This window comes from Microplitis demolitor, chromosome 3 (assembly GCF_026212275.2).
Source record: "Microplitis demolitor isolate Queensland-Clemson2020A chromosome 3, iyMicDemo2.1a, whole genome shotgun sequence".
In the NCBI taxonomy this organism is placed as follows: domain Eukaryota; kingdom Metazoa; phylum Arthropoda; class Insecta; order Hymenoptera; family Braconidae; genus Microplitis; species Microplitis demolitor.
In genome coordinates, this window is record NC_068547.1 from 14,223,197 (window position 1) to 14,241,392 (window position 18,196).

The 18,196-nt window shown below is 36.7% G+C and overlaps 1 protein-coding gene across 1 annotated transcript; it reads right to left on the reverse strand.

Annotated features, from left to right (window-relative positions):
• Positions 1–3,715: 3,715 nt before the first annotated feature.
• On the reverse strand, positions 3,716–14,150 carry LOC128667447 (uncharacterized). The gene is made up of 5 exons (XM_053737402.1): positions 14,040–14,150; positions 13,129–13,602; positions 12,619–12,870; positions 11,341–12,215; positions 3,716–3,731 (listed from the first exon to the last, which is right to left on the reverse strand). The coding sequence occupies exons 1-5, from the start codon at positions 14,148–14,150 to the stop codon at positions 3,716–3,718; spliced, it is 1,728 nt and encodes a 575-aa protein (XP_053593377.1).
• Positions 14,151–18,196: the final 4,046 nt, after the last annotated feature.

The following is an 18,196-nucleotide window of genomic DNA, read 5'->3' on the forward strand; positions in this document are numbered from 1 at the left end:
GTGAGCTGTGATTAGCATAAAAGTTGATAGTGTCGATTTGAGGTTGTTAAGTGATGAATGGCTTTTTCAATAAAAATAGATCCCTCTACCAAGGAAAATTACAGGTCTTGGAGAACACAGATGAAAGGTATTCTAATGAGTCATGAAACGTGGAAGTTGGTCATTGGTGAAAAATCTAAACCATCGCCAGGGCCAAAAGAAATTGCAGCGTGGGTAAAAAAAGACTGAAGGGCGATGGCAGATCTTTTGATAGAGTTGGGAACAGATGAAGCAGCAGCGTATGATGATTTGGAAACGTTGAAGAAAATCTTGAGTAAGATCAAGGCGACGTATGAATCTGGGGTACTGGCGTGAAAAGTGTACCTGTTGAAAAAGCTGGCTTTGTCGAAGATGACAGAGGGGGGTGATGTGAGGAAACATATCACCGAGCTTACAGAGACAGTGGAAAGACTGCGAGAGGTGAAGCTGAAGATAACCAATGATATGTTTCTAATCTTGTTGCTGAATAGCTTACCAGAAAATTACACAATATTTAAGACATCGATCGAAACACAGAAGGAGTTACCATTACTGGACGAGCTCAGGGTCAAAATTCTAGAATACCAGAAGGGACATGCAGAACAACATGTTGAACCAGCACAAGGAGCAATGTTCTTGAGGTACAACCAAAAGAGACAACGAGGACAACATGGTAGAAAGCCAAACGCGTCGAGTTATCGGGATGAGAATTTTCGGCGGGAAGTCAAATGTTTTAAGTGTCATAAGAGAGTACAACAGTGCAAGAAATACAAATGTGTCATCGTTAAGTACCAGTGAACAAGCCATGTACAGTAGTAGTGGTAATACGCGTTGGCGTATAGACAGTCGTGAGACCAGTCATTTGTGTAATAGCAAAAATAAATTAAATGAGTTTAAGCCTAAATGTGCAGAGTTGAGCCTGGTAACTGACAAAAACACTAGAATATTGGGAACAGGAAACGTTCCAATGAAAGTCTCGACCGGTAAGAGACAATCGGACATCGGGTTTAAGAACGTGTCATACGTACCAGATTTGAGAACAAATTTATTCTCGGTGGCACGTGCTACAGACTTTGGACATACAGTGACCTTCAGGAAAACTGAAGTGGTGGTGATAAATAAAAACAATGATGTGATTATGCGCGCTCAGAGCCGCGGGAATCTGTACTTCATAAATGACATTGAAGACAGTGTTAACAATCCTAAAACTAGTAAAAAGCTAAGTATAAATAAATGGCATGAAAAGTTAGGGTATGTGAACGAGCGAGACCTGAAACTCATGGCCAAAATTAAATTGGTGTATTGCTTGGAAATAAGCGACAGTGAAAATTTATCAGAGTGTGAGGTGTGTATCCAAGAAAAAAAGACCAGATTACCTTTTCCTAAGACCAGTGAACAGAGAACTCAGAAATTATTAGAAATAGTTTATTTCGTCACTTTCATTGATGATCAGTCAAGATGGTGTCAATATACTTAATGAAGAATAAATCTGAAGTTCTGGAGAAGTTTAAGAAATATAAAAATGAGATGGAAAACCAGACTGGGAAAAGGATAAAGACGTTACAATCAGACATCGTAAAGGAGTATTCTAACGGGGAGTTCAACTAATATCTATGGAACAATAGCATTCGGAGAAGATTGACAGCACCTCATACCCCCCAATAGAACAGCAAAGCAGATCGGTAGGAAGACTGAGGAAAGCATATGTCACAGTACCGGACGAACAAAGCGGGAAAAACTACGGAGCTGCTAGCAAAGAAGACAACGAAGGAACAGAAGATAATGCGATGGACGAAGATGTATTTGCTTATCTAACAGTGACAGAAAATCCGACTATTTGGAAACAGGCGAGAAAGACAGAAAATGTGGACTCGTGGAAGATAGCATTAGAAGAAGTAATGCTAGCCCAGGTAAAGAACAAGACATGAGAAATCGAAAAGAGACCCAAGAATAGAAAAGTAATCGGAAATCGTTACGTATTTTTCGTAACAGAAGATTTCACAGAAACAATTTTACCAGCAGTGAAATCAACGTCAGTGATGATCATGGTGGCGATAGCAGTGGAATACGATCTGGAAATTTACCAGATGGACATAGTGACTGCGTATTTAAATGTTGAATTGCGGAAAAGTGTATACATGGAAGTGCTCAAATGTATGTGTGAAATAATTGAAAAGATAAGTGCTGGTGAGCTCATCGGTTTACGTAAGAAAGTAATACGGGACGAAAAAATAATAGAAACCGCAAACTGCTGGAGAGAAGGCTTGAAAGCGGGGAGTGACAGTATGTGTGCTCTGAAAAAATCATTGTATGAGTTGCGTCAAGCCGGAGCTGAGTAGCATAGAAAATTAGTAGATAGATTACATATATTAGGATTTTTTGCAGTGCCACAGGACAAATTTTTGTTTGTTATTGAAAGGTGACAGAATAATGTATATAATAATATACGTAGATATATTATAAGCTAGCGACGACAAGGCCTGGATAGGTGAAATAAAGAAAGCGTTATCAAGGTCATTGAGACTAAAGATCTCAGAATAGCAAAAAGTTGTATAGGTATCGAGTTTGAGCGGGACGAAAAGTCACGTGTGTTCTTGAAACAGAGACAGTATACCAGGGCCGTACTTAAACGTTTTGGGATGGAAGAGTGTAGCCGATGAACACATCCATTGAGGCTAAACGTAATTAAGTAAAAGCAGAACGTGTGAGTGAGTCAGAAATGAATAAGTGTCCGTACCAGAGCTTGATCGGAGCGTTGTAGTATTCTGCGAAAACTACTAGACCAGATATAAAATACGCTGTTAATTATTCAAGTCAGTTCAATACCAATTACAATGTAGATCATTGGAAAGCTGCGAAACTATCTAATACGTATAAATAATACTGAACAATAAGCAAATATTTAACACAATCACTATTTTGCAATAATAAATAATACTAATTAATTTTACTCAGTGATTCACTATCCACTGGGTTCAATAATTACGCATTTCATCATATGCGTATAGAAAACATTAATACTCAAGATTTACTATCTCTTTCTCTTTTGAGATAAACAAATGGCCACCAATGCGGAAAACGAATACACACCAATGTATATAGCACAAAGGTACTTACAGTTTTTGTTGTGAATTATTAATCACAAACAACTCCTCTGATTGAACAATCAACACCACAGAAATGTATTTTGTTACGGATTTTACCAAAAACAATCAGCCAAATTGCATAAACTCAACTACTTAACACCACCAAATCGCGTCTTAATTAATTCTTATGGCAACACGCACACATCCTGCTTTCACAATAGATTATTCACATCTGACCGGCGCCATTTTACTCATCTGTCTCAGTTAAACCTATGAAGACTTATACCTGACACATGTTAATTTTGAACAGTATCACCATCAAAATACATGATTTGAATTATATAATTTAGCCCGTTTCCGACGTTAAATGATCAATTGTCTATTCTATAATTGATTATTAATACGATTGAAAGATAAATTAACCGATGATTTATTCACGAAACTTCTGAATTTATTTGTAATACATCAATTTACTGATGCCAACTGTTGCGTTGACGCGCATGCGCCACCCAATTAAAATAATCATAAGCATATAAATGAAATGCCCAATTATTTTCCCAGCACTAAAAATCCAATTATATGCTCAAATTAATCAGTAAATTTTCCTGAGTTCAACACAATTTATACCTAAGAAATCAATTATATAATATAGACATAGTATTTAAATCAAAATCGTACGTGTAATCAAGATAATCATAATAATATATATCGGTCATTCCACCAAATAAAGTTATTTTTACGGGGCGACCCTTATTGATTGGATTCAAACTTTGTAGAATCTTTTCATATATTTAAAAAAAAATTCTCTGAAAATTTGAGCCTTTAATATGCAGCAGTTTCAAAGTTATAATTTTTTGAATTTTAAAAAAATTTTGTTTTCAACTTTTTCGTTACTTTTTTTGAAGGAAACAATTTTTTTGAAAAAATGAGCACATAATAGTTTTTCGTAAGAAAAATTCTCAGCTTTTTAACGAAAATATCAATTTTTTATTTTAAGTTACTGAAGACCATTTAAAATTTGTTTAAAACAGGAAAAACGATTTTTATGACTGTGCGGCGCTTGATACTTCTAATTTGATATTTTTTTCTGAAAGCTGAGATCTTTCTCCACAAAATATGTAATTTTCACGATGTATATATTTTTTTGTATAAACAAAATCAATAATTATTTAAATACAAGTCATTGATTTTATAGTTTTATCAAACTGCAATGGTTCATTGTGTGGCAAGAAATGAACCAAAACGATATCATACGAGAGTGAAGTAGGCTGCCCAAGCCGTAGGCAAAAGCTGACAATAACTGCAATCTGAAGTCGTGTTACATCTCGTGTTTCACACAATTTTTTTTAAGATTACCTGCATTGAAAATTAGTTTCAGTTGCAGCAGCCAGTTAGAATGAAGTTTATTAAAGATCAATGGTGTGATCAACCATAAGTGTACGTGTACCTTACGATTTGCAATTTATAATTAAACAGAAACCATAAATACTATTTATTATTTACACAAATTTCTATGGAACGATGACAAAGTTAGAACTGTCATTAAGGCAGATAACATCAATAGCCTGAACTCATTTTTGAACAAAACGCAAGAATCAAAGTTCAAATCACTAATCTCGAAACTTGAAGCTTTAAGGCTATCATGAAAAATAGTTTTATAATTTTCGTTGTCACAGCTTTACTGCAGACACATATCAGAAAACATTTCCTCACACTGCAAGATTTATGCATCTAGGCTATTCAATATTTTACCGGTGTTGATTTCACTTTTATAACCAACTCTTAGTAAAAGAAACGATTTAAAACGATTGGAAAAAAAATTTGAATACATTTTAACGCTTTTGAATACATTGAATACTTTTTAATCACCTTTTTTGTAGGCATTTAACATTACAAATCGTTTGGAATCATTTTTTTTAATCAAGGAGTAATGACTTTTTATAGAAAATGTATGTTTCTGACGTACGATACTTAGAGTCGAATACGGTGAAAGAAACACAAGCAGTACACCTTTTCTCACCCGTTGTTGATAGCCTAGGATATATTTATGTTAAAAATGTATCAAGATCTTCAAAGAAGTTAAGAATTAAAGTGTTTTAATCATAGACAGTGTATATTTCATTTAACTTTGTTCAAACAAATAATATACACATCGTGAAAATTACATATTTTGTGGTGTTATGTCCAAATAATTTTTTTTTTTTTCTAATAATTATTCAAAAATAATTATTACAGAGCTCCTCTTTCCAAAAGCGCTCGAAAACGCAGCGTCAGCATTTTCCAGCTTTGTATGCGACAAAGAATAGTGGAAGGATAACTGCAATAAGTTGAACGAACAATTAATAAACTGTCGTCACCTTCCACCAATGACAATAATTAAAAATTCCCCATCAATCGCCAAGTCAAAGTTTATAAAAAGCCTGAGTACCCATAGCTCATGGCTAGTCGGTTCATATAACTTACGGTCCGCAAATATTCGAACGTCGAACTTTCGTGCACTCTTATTGCAGGATTCTGTCCCAGGCGTTGAGAGGTCAATAAGAGGATCTTTAATATTTTTTATTCAAACCTTATTGCTGGAATCCGCTTCAGCGTTGAATAATCAATAAGGCATTCTAAAATTAACATCTTTTTGCAGTCAATTATTGCAGGATTCCGCTTAGGCGTTGAAAAAGCAATAATTGACCTCTTTATCTTTTAAAAATCCTCAAAGATTAATAGAAACTTCTGGTCCAATTGAAATAGTGACGCAAATCACGTGTATTTGCGATTCCGGGTGAGTAAAAAAGACGCATTAAACATAAAACAATAATCTTATAAAAATATCCGTGAATAATAAATATTCTAATAATATTATAACGTTCTCTTCTATTTCGCGCGTCCCACGGCGGAGTGTAGTTGGCGCTCAATAGCCGTTATGGCTCTCCGTTGGTCGAAAACTGAAAATAAAATAAACCCAGAACCAAATATCCCACCTGGAGATGTCTTGAACCTCCCTGGACTGGCTGCTCTGCTCAGGCTGGGTTAGAAAACCTAGTTGGGCGCCAGTTCGTGTGCCCCACGAACAAAATTAACTCGAAATAACACAACGGAAAAAATGAAAATGAAAATAAAATAAAATGACAGGATAGCGATTTCAGATTTAGGAAAAAGGATAGCAAGAAAGATAGTAGTAATTAAAATAATAAAATTAAATAAATACCGGGTTGATGACCATTTGCTTTAATTATCCATCAATTACTTAAAATAATCAGTCAATATATAACGCATACTCACATAAATAATGTCCAAAAAAACAATAATAAATCACTTACAAAAAAATAATAGTAATAGTATGCGCATATAAACTTAATTCAAATAATAATACTATTGCATAAACAATAAATGTATTGTAAAACATATAGCTATTAATAATTAATAGTCTCACTCACACGTGAACATAAACAAATGTAAATTAAAAAAATAATAGATAAATAATCTTGGATAAGAATTTGAAGTATTTCCCAATACAACTTCCCAGTAAATTCCAATGGTGAATTTACAGTATTTCAAACTAATTCTGTTTTGAACGCAAATAATAAAATAATTATTTGATGAATCAACTCACAAATAAATATAATAATAATTCAAATTAACAATAATTAATAACTCAATTTAATAATACTTAATACGCAAAGTAATAATAATTCATAATCAATATTCAAATAAATAATAATTAATAATTCAAGTTAGGAATAATCAATACGCTAAATAATACTAATTCGTAAGCAATATTCCGTTGAATAATAATTAATAAATCAAATCAATAATAATTCATAAATAATACTCAAATATTAAATAATTTCACTGACTGTATTTGTGTTCACTGGGTATAATATTCACGCATTTCACTATATGCTTATGACCAGTTACTGATACTCAGAATTCTCTGTCTCTCTTACTCTTATGCTATATACAAATGATCACCAACTCGGGAACCAAAATTACACGCCAATGTATTAGCCAAAAAGTACTTACAGTTTACGTATTATTCAACTCCCGTGGTTGCACGCTAATACGGTAAATGTATTTTCCTTTATGCAATTTAACAAATGCTCAACTAATGCCAATGGGTGTATATTATTTACACGAAATACCAAATGGCGACAAATGTATAATTAATTTAATGTAACAGAGCACACACGCTACTCTTACAGAGATTATCCCACGTCTGACCATGGCAGCACGTGAATCTCACGCCAGCACCTAGGCCGACGCCATTTCGTCGTATATCTCACTTCACCCAATGGAAATATACAACTGTCGCATGTTATATTGTACAGTACCACCAACGTACTACATAACTGTGGCCGTGTAATTTACCAAGTTCCCGACGCTAAATGACCAATTGTACTTTCCCTAATTAATTCTTAATATTATTTACTGCTAAACCAACCAATGATTTATTCATAAAACTAGTAGATTTATTTATAATAAATAAATCTACGGATGCCAACGTTGCGTTGACGCGCATGCGCCAACCAATTCAAAATAATCGTAAACACACAAATGAAATGCGCAACTATTCTCCCCAGCGCTAATAAATCCAAATATATGCTTAACTTACTCAGTAAAATCTCCTGATTTAAACACAATTCACACCTAAGAAATCAATGAAGTATTATTAATACAATAATTAAATAAAATCTTATAAATGAACAAACAATAATCATAATACAATGTTGGATGAGACGTGTGAGCAGCGTGTGCTGCCCTCTGTTGCTCACCGACCTGATGCGAGACTGCCGCGATATTAAAATATCGTGACAATATCAATTGTTTAAAATTTGTGTAAAGGATTCAGTGTACACGTGAATTGTAGCTGAATCAGTAATAATAAGTCAAAATCATAAGTTCAGCCTTCCGAGTTTCATTCGAGAGTAGCACATAAGTTTACATCCTACTACCCCAACCGCGCCCATCCAACCAGATCCTACAAGAGGAAGCTGAGTGAGCTGCAACGTTCTGGAGAAATCTAACCTGCCGTGACTAGAAAGAAAGAAACATCGAAAGGTAGGTGAAAGATTTACATTCTATTCTTTCATAAGATAACGGGTTCGACTGGCAAGATCACCAGTCTCTTCGGAGAAGTTTGGGTTTTTACTTTGCAAAAGATCCACCATAAATAATGAATTATAGGAAGATACCTCTTCCTCGTATTCTTTAATGTTGTCCACAACCTCCAAATCGCTCGTCTAGATTTTTTTATCGCTACCAAAGGGAGAAAACCCGGATGATTAATGTAAAATTAAGCGGTGGACATAACCGTGGTAAAAGATCTCAGCTTTCAGAAAAAATATCAAATTAGATGTATCAAGCGCCGCACAATCCTAAAAATCGTTTTTCTTATTTTATACGAATTTTAAAGGGTCTTCTGTAACTTGAAAAAAAAATCTGGGCGTCGGTTGACCCTGCGGGCCAGCCCCAAAACTTCCCGCTGTTTTTGACCTCAAAGAGCTCGAAAACATTAGTGTAGATATATTTACGAGCTCTACGAGCTCGAAAATGCTATCGCACGCAATTGTTTTTTTAATATCTTTTCAAGCTCTAACAAGTTACCTGTTATGCTGAAGTTTGAAAATTTAAGAATCGAAAATCATCAATGAAGCGGTTTTTAAAATTTAGATCCTAATTTTGTTCAGTAAAATAAGTGTATTGAGGCAGAAATCAATGTCGGGGATCAAAATCAAGATTTAAATAAATTTTGACTCATGTCAGAAACAATAAAATATGAAATATCCGATAAAAATATTAAAAACTAGGTTTTATCGATTTTTTTGTTGATAATATGATTTAAACTAAAAACCAAGTTCGATGACATTATATGATCAAAAGAAACCATAAAAAAGATGAGTTGGTATGATATCAGGCACATTTTAGTAAGTTATATTATGATTAATCCGGAAAAAATAACATAAAATGTTATTTTTTGAACTTTTCAACGCCGATATCTTTTGAACTAATCAATCGATTTTGATAGTTAACGTGGCAATCGGCGCGTTTTATTGAATTCTAGAGCTGATTATTTTGAAGTCGATCGTATAAGTCGTTTTTGAGAAATCAATAAAAAACTAAAAAAAAAATTTTTTTTTTTTCGTAATTCGCAAATATTTTCGAGTCTATTTGATCAAATCATTTGAAATTTTCAAAAAAGTTGATGGCCAACAAGCTCTTTCGATTGCCACCTCAACCATCCAAATCGATTCATTAGTTCAAAAGTTACAAAGAGTTTACATACATACATACACACACACACACACATACATACACACACTCGGACATCATTCTGAAAATAGTTAGAATAGCTTCCTAGGACCTCAAAACGTCGGCATTTGATGAAAACTCGATTTTCGAAAATCGGGGTGAAAACAATAACTTCCCGAAATTTTTGAAAATCGTCGATTTTCGTAGCGGGAAGTTAAAAATGGATATTTTCGTTAGAAAGCTGAGAATTTTTCCTACGAAAAACTATTATGCGCTCATTTTTTTAAAAAAACTGTTTCCTTCAAAAAAAGTAATGAAAAAGTTAAAAACAAAAATTTTTAAAAAATTGAAAAAATCATAACTTTGAAACTGCTGCATATTAAAGGCTCAAATTTTCAGAGAATTTTTTTTTAAATACATGGAAAGACTCCACAAAGTTGGAATCAAATCGACGAGGGTCGCCCCGTAAACATAACTTTATTTGGTGGAATGACCCCTATAATGAGACGTGTCATCAGCGTGTGCTGCCATCTGTTGCCCACCGGCTTAATGCGAGACTGCTGCGACTTGTAAATATCGTGACACTCTCCCTCCCCCCACCAGGCCGGTTTTAGCCCTCTGCAAGACCTTTGGCCAAGACAACAACAGTCTTCGCATCCATTGGCTTGTTTCTCAACTCAAATGTGATATCTCACTTACCTCCTCTTTCTTGCCGAATGTGAGGGCTAGGAAAAGTAATTACAATGGAGATGATGCATGATTATGAAAAATGAAGGCCACTTTAATAACGGTGTAAAATTACAGCTCAAAGCTTTTACGTCCAGCGGAAAGTGACACCAAAGTCACTCGTGTCAACCAACGAAGCATATGAATAACTCATAATACACAAAATGATAAAATAAGTAAAAGAAGAAAAAAACTGTAGCTACTGAGCCAACAACAAAAATAAAGTAAATGAAAGGAACTGAATGTTCACTGGAGCTTAGCTCCCTAGATCATCACTGATAAGGCCTGCGCAGGCCCTGTCACTGCTTGCAACGTCTTGGTGAGTTCCTGAGCCCGCACGTCCTACTCGTCCAGCGGGTACTTGCGAATTACTGCTGAATCCCAAGTGAACTTGGGAAGACGTGGCAACGCTCACAACTGCTCGTTTACCGGGCGCCAACGTTGACGGCAACGATGCTCTACCATTCTCTTGCAGCAGCAGACCATACAAAAGTCTCTAACTGCTGAACGAGCCCGCCCGTAGGGACCATAGCAAATGTCTGTGTCGAAAAACCCCACACATTCGTCACAGAATGGCTTCAACTTCGCTGGTGGGTTAGTACAATTGCGGGCGGGATGCTTCCATGAGTAGCATCGCGCATAGCCAACGGGTGTGACACGGTCAGCCCACTGGCGCTTTCATGCTGACAGCAGCTGGTGGAAGGTCAACTCAATCTCCGTCTTCCATTAAAAGGTCCCTGGTGTCGTGCAGTTCCTCTGAACTTGCTGCAGGAGAGCCTTCTTTCTGGCCTCCTCAGCCGCCTTTTTCTCCCCGGTCATCATCTCTGCAGCAATCCCCCTCGTGTATGAAGTTACGTGAAGCCGCCATTGCTGAAATTATATACCATTCTCTACATTACACACCCATGGTTGATGATAGATATTCAAGCGTAAGCAGTAGTCAGAGTAGCAGAAGCAATAGAAAGACATAGAGAAAGATAAAGAATCGTTATACGACTATCGACACCGCGTTCATGGACGCTAAAGCAATCGAACTCTCAGCCGCTTGTACCACGTTCTCAGCACGTTTGAAAAATTTTATTAATTTGATATGACTTCGACCCACGAGCTTACCATCGAGCGTTTCTGGCTTCACACTCACCGGTGTGACCACCCTGTCTACCACCAATGGTCCGACAAACCGTGGAAGTAATTTACCAACCAATTGATCACTTTTCTTCGACAATACTTTATTTTGACGATATACAACATCCCCGACCACAAATACCCCCACTCGGCGAGTTTTATTATAATACTTTGCATAGCGTTCCGAGCCCGACGGATGTTCTGGTTGACCACATCCCTCAGCTCTACCATTCGATCCATCCATGCTATCCAGGATGATTGATCCACATCAGCCTCGAGTTGGATCCCATCGTTGTCATGTCTATAGCATCTCATTGGACACGGATCTCGACTAAAGTTGAAAAAAGCTGGACTCACTCCCAAGCTTTCTTGATTAGCTGTGTTGTATGCAAAGTGGAACTTATAGATGTACTTATCCCATTCCCGATGGTCGTCCTCCAAGTAACTCATTATCATCGTTTTGACGTTCCGATTTACACGTTCTACTGGGTTGCCTTGTGCGTGGTATGGCGGTGTAGTCATGTGTTGTATACCACATTCTTCGATAACGGCTTGCACATCTTTAATGATGTATTCCTGACCGTTATCGGTCCAAAACACCTTTGGCGTTCCCCACCGGTTCAAAATCGCTTGTTTAAAACTGCTAGTCACTGTTTTACCATTTGCTGCCCTTACCGGAACACACTTAATCCACTGTGTGTACAAATCTTCAAAGATTATCAAATACGCAAATCCAGATTTTGAACGAGTGAACGACATGGTATCTGCGGCCATTACTTCCCACAGTTCTATTAGGGCTTTGGCTTTCATTAAACCCAGCGGCTTCTGCTGAACCGGCTTTGCATCGATGCATGTTTCGCACTTCAGCACGTAATGACGAATATCTTTGGACATACCCGGCGAATAATATCGTACCTTTACACGTTCCTGGGTTTTTCGGATTCTCAAATGGCCTGATTGAGGATGGTCATGGGCCTGTTGTAATACCCACCATTTATTCTTCTTCTGGTAGCAGTACTACCAGTTTTCAGCTCTCATCACTATCGGCAATTAAACTCTCCATTAGCGCAGATACTCGTTTGTTCAATCGCCCATTTTCGTATCGATAGCCAACTACCGCATTCGGATCTGCTTCCAGCAGTTAACACTTCTCCGTATACCAGTTGTCTTCTGTCCCCTCATCCAGCGCATTAAGGTCCGTTACTATGTCCTTATACACGAATCAGCGAAACAGAGCATCTGGGGCCTCATTTTCCGACCCTCAGCGGTATTCAATACGCATGTAATACTCAGACAATTCCAACGCTCATCTGGCAAATTTCCCTGTGGGGCCTCGAGTGTTCATTAGCCACCGAAGACTTAAATGATCCGTCACAACTGTGAATATGTATCCCTCCAGATACGGACGAAATTTTCTCACTGCCCACACCACAGCAAGGCACTCTTTTTCCGTAAAGCTATAGTTGGCTTCAGCAGGAGTTAATGATTTGAGGACACACGCGATCAGTCGTTCATTATTATCATCACGCTGAATCAGCACTGCACCCAATCCCGATTGATTCGCATCTGTATAAAGTACAAATGGCAGAGAGTAGTCAGGCGTACTCATCACTAGTGTCTCCACTATGGCCTGTTTCAGTGCCTGAAATAAAGCTTCTTCGACCTCAGTCCACTTCCATTAGGTATTTTTACGAGTCAGTCTAAATAGGGGACCAGCTACAAAGGTGCCATTCTTAAGATGACGATGATACCAGTTGATCATTCCATTGAATCTTCGGACATGCTCAACGTTCTTCGGTGTCGGATACTTCACTATAGGCTCAATTTTCTTTGGGTCTGGCCACAATCGATTCTTGTCTAACGAGAAACTCAAAAATCGAACCTACGATTAGCAGAATTTGCTCTTCTCGAAGTTTAGAGTTAACCCTGCCTCTCGTAATCGCTTTAGGACTTCCTCTAATATTTCCAAATACTTATCTAACGTCGGAGTGATAACGCTGATGTCATCTAGATAAGCTATATATAACCAATAGGGCAAGTCTGGACGTGGTAATGATAATGTTGCAGCTTTTAATAAGACTTCTTTCGTTTCCACAAAAGCTTTTTCTTCAACATCTGTCCATTCCCATGGAACTCGAGTACTTGTCAATTTGTTCAAGGGACCTTGAACCTGAGCAACATTTTTAAGATGTTTATGGTACCAGTTAACTAACCCATTAAATCTTCGCGATTCCTTATGGTTAGTGGGTCGTTTGTAGTCTGCAATCGGTTCCAATCGAGCTGGATCGGGTTTCAAACCATCTTCATTAATTATAAAGCCCAGAAAATGAACTTTAGAGCAACCGAAATGACTTTTCTCTTCATTCATTTTTATTCCAGCCTTGCGGAATCCTTCGAAAACAGCCTTAAGAAGAATTTTATGCTCTTTTAAGTCATCGCTAATTATAATATTATCCAGTCGTCGAGATATGCAAAAATTTTATTTTCTGTTGAAATATGAGAAAATTGTGTTTTTAATGACTCGATAATTCCTCAGCGTACAGTGTCAGAAATTTCTTGATAAGTACTGGGTGCGTTTGTCAGACCAAATGGCATTCGAATCCATTCAAATAAGCCTTGCCCATCCATACAAAATGCTGTATATAGACGGCTATTTGGCTCAACTAAGAAATGATGAAAAGCATCATAGACATCGAGTACTGAAATTACTTTAGCACCTTGAAGACTTGATAAAATGCGGTGTATGATCGGTAACGGATAAGCAGACTTTTTCGTTACTTGGTTCAGTGGTCAATAGTCAATGCACATGCGCCAAGGATTATTTTTTTTCGGCACCATTACCGGTGAGCTGGCCCAAGCACTATTTAAAGGCTGAATATAACCCTTTGCAATCAATTCATCTACTCTGTCGTGCATGGCTTTCATTACTGGCGGACTTCTACGATAAGGCATTGTACGTACTGGTGTATCATCTGTCGATTCAATACAATGTTGAACTACGTGTGTTAGACCCAACTGGACTTGTTTATTTTTCTCAAATTCTTTTGCTAGAAATTTTCCAAGATTAACGCGTTCAGCTGACGACAGTACATTTAATGATGCTTGATTTGTAAACTCGGACCGAGAGAAAAATGAATGAGTGACGTTACTTGTATTTAATTTCTAAGTATTCTCCTTGGAATTAATTTGAATATCTGCTAGTTGCTAGAAATCGAGACTAAGAATTACTGGAGTAGACAATTCAGATAAAACACTTAACCGAGTGATGATATTGTGACCGTTGAGTTAAATTTTAAATGGAGCTCCACCACGTGTTTGCGTGGACTTGGAGTTAGCCATAGTTACTCCATGAGTCCTAGCGGGGTCAGATGTGAGGCCTTGCAATTGATATTTTTTGATTTGTTCCTAGGCAATCTCAGGAATATAACTGCGCTCATTTCCACTGTCCAGTAATGCTTCAAGCTCATATTTACCGATAGAAATATTGGCAATCATACGACTTGCTGTTGAAGGAGCTTTAAGACTGACTGAAGGAGTCATACGGCCGAGTTTATTATCATTACTGAGCATTGGCAATAATGTACTTTGTTTATTATCCGAATTCATTTGAATCGTGAATTTTGGCGCATAATTAATGTCTTCACTCGAATCGGATCGATACTCATCAATCTCTGAGTCATATAAAGGGCTAGTATCCTCCCTTAGATCACCGAGAGGGGTATTGTATGTCTCCGAGCCATTTTCAAACTTTGTAGCAGGTTTCCGTTCTTCAATGTCACAGTCCAGTAGAGAATTATGAGTTGGAGATTTAAATTGAGTTTTATTCATTTTATTTTTAGTATTACGTGACGGGGTTATCGATTTTTTAAGTTTTGATTTCAAAGTTTTTATAGAATTTTTAGGTTTTGATTTTTTTAGATTTTTAATTTGCTGCGAAGCTTCTGAGCTTGTTTCCCAATTGGACTCTGCATCCACAAATTTATCAGTCTTCGACTCCACTGGCTTATCCATAATTTGATCGAGAGGAGAAGTAAAATCAATTAAATCAACGTCGAGATTTTCTAAAACGTTACCGACCATATTTGGACTATCAGCGGCCATAGGATAATTTAAAAAGAACTTTCCACGACTAATAACGAATTCAGGAGCATCAGGATTCAATTTGAACGAATTAGGTTTATCATTAGTATTTACAATGGACTTGTCCAAGTTATTGTTTGATACAGGAGCCCTGGTAACGTGATTGGTGTCTATCAGGGCGCTTATGCTATTTTTGGAGTAGGAGGACGTGGACGAAGAGGCAACCCTGCCTTGATACGTAACTCATCAGTAACTGGCCCACAGCAAACCTCAGCGACATGACCAATTCTTCCACAACGACCGCAGACAGGAGTTTTTGTTGCATTATTTTGTGATACTGGAGTTGAATGAACAGTATCGACTTTTCCCGGTGACATATTTGCACTATTTTGATCTAATTTTTCCAGAATAGTTTTCATCATAGACTCAAAACTATTTAATAGAGCGGAAGGCTCAGAATTCGGATTTTCAGTTTGTGAATCAGAAATTTTATTTCTATTAAAATTGTTATTTCTATTGAAATTATTGTTTCTATTAAACTTGTTATTTCTATTAAAATTGTTGTTTCAATTGAAATTATTGTTTCTATTGAAATTATTATTAGACAAATTATTATTAGACAAATTATTATTAGATGATCGAGTAGATGGCTGTAAAGTTTTCATACTGTTTAGTGAATTTATTTCTAAAGCCTTGATCGAATTTAATTGACTACGAGTTTTGATTCTACTATTAGTTTCTTTGTGGATTTTGAAATGAGGGTTCAGTGCATCAGCCGTTGGCTGCCAAGCACTGACCTGTGTATATAATTCGGCATACGTCATAATTTGTGTATCTGTGAACTTTTGTAAGAAATGAGAATTAAATCGTGAATCTATAATTCTAATTTGCTTACCCTGCGGTAACGGATCTTCTTATTTCACGAATGCGCCTTGCATAGATTAGTAAATGAAACTCCTGCCTCGCCGTTGCGTTGTTTGGCCGAGTAGATCCTGCAGCACTACCCCGTCTGTTTGCTGAACCTGCCAAATTTTAAAATAATCTTTGAAAGTGGACCAGCTGTAAAACAAACCCTCGTTCTGATAGTACCACTCGAGTACGTCGCCGTTGAGTGTGTTGGCTACAACTGCCTGAAAATTGTCGAGAGAAATCTCACTGGTGACCATTCGCTGTTCAATAATTTTCAAATATTTCTTTGCATCTATTGGAGAGGATCGATCACGGGACGAAAACGAGACATTCCAAGATTTGACAAGACAAGTAATATCATACAATCTCATAGAATTGGACCCATTCATATTTGAACTTCCCGCTGGGATGGTATACGTACTATACCATGTTGACGACTGTGCATGTGGATATGCTTGCGCCTATGGAGCTTGTGCGTGTGTGTTAAATGCGGGTACATTATTATTGCTATATGGATGTGTGTATATGTACGGGAGTGTCGGATGAGTATTCATATGCGACGGTAACGTGTGAATTGGTGGTGGGACCGTTGGGTGCGTGTACGGTTCACGCGCAGGCAAGCCAGGCATGGCGGACTGCTGGCCGTTCGCTTGCGTTGCCGAAATAGATGCATGTGGATGTGGGATGACTGGGTGATTAGAGAGGGGATTTGCTGCTTGTGACGTCACAGTGGTAGCAGGGAATAACTCTTTCGGCATCCACATGCTTGATGCGTCTGGTCGAAAAGTTGGGGGTGGCAATTGAGCAGCTGGGAGTCGCAAACCGTGCTCGATATACGAAGCGAATGCTGACGTTCTGACCTTAAAGCTTCAATTTTTGTCTGTAGACCGGAAACTCCATTTTGCAATACGGCGACGGAGGTCGAATTTTGAGATTCAAAAATTGGCACAACCCCACTAACTTTGTGGGGGAGAATATTCATGCTACCGCTCAAATTAGTAGTAGGAACATTATTATTATTATGATTTACAGCTTGACTTTGAGTACATATAGTACTATTATGTCCAGCATAAGTTCAGAAGATCTTCCATTGCGCTGGTACTTGCGATTGCCACACCCGTTTTAGTAGGAAAATGCAAAATATCCGCGGGGTTATTGGTTGAAGTGACTGAAGGAGGTGGTTGAGGAATTGGCGTTCTCGGTAACGTCATTTCGGCGGGAAAACTGTCTTCTTAAATTCTTTTCAAAATAATAATTTATAAATAAAATTTTATTATCAATAATTTTTATTTAATCCGAACTGATAATAATCTTGTCAAATTATAAGTAGATTCATTTAATCAAGAATTATCGTAATACGAATCTTTTTAGAACTGTAAAGATTATTTATCTATAAATTAATAGTTTATTTAAGTTATTAATATTCTTGATGGCTAATAAATTTTTGTTTATTATTTTCATGACTTATTTTAGTTATTGGAATTTACAATGACTTATAAAATGCTTATTTATTACTGCAAATATTCTATTGATAATTTACTTAAGTGTTTAGTTTATTTGAAGACGATTTTGTCGAGCAAAAAAATATTTTATTTTAAACCGGAAACGAATATAGTAATCTTTTGTGTTGTAAAGAAATTAATAAATTTCTTCACTACACTCAGAAAATATTCGAACCAAAGTTTTATTTTAATATTTTAAGTATTTATTTTTATTATTTACTTCGGGTTGTCTTTGTGCGTAAGCAAAGAATCGTAAACTGTAAGGAAGTAAATACTAGCGTTTCGGGTTACGACGCGTGTAGCTAGTATACGCTCGAGGTCAAAATATAACGAAATACTTAGAGGAACAAAACCGGCACACAATATTACAATGATAAATAATTTAAAATAAATAAATAATTAAATGATAAATAGAATGAATAAATAAAAGAAACAATTAAATATTTAAAAAAAAAATTTTAGATGCGAATGATATATGAAAAAATGGAATGAAACGATGAATGTAGA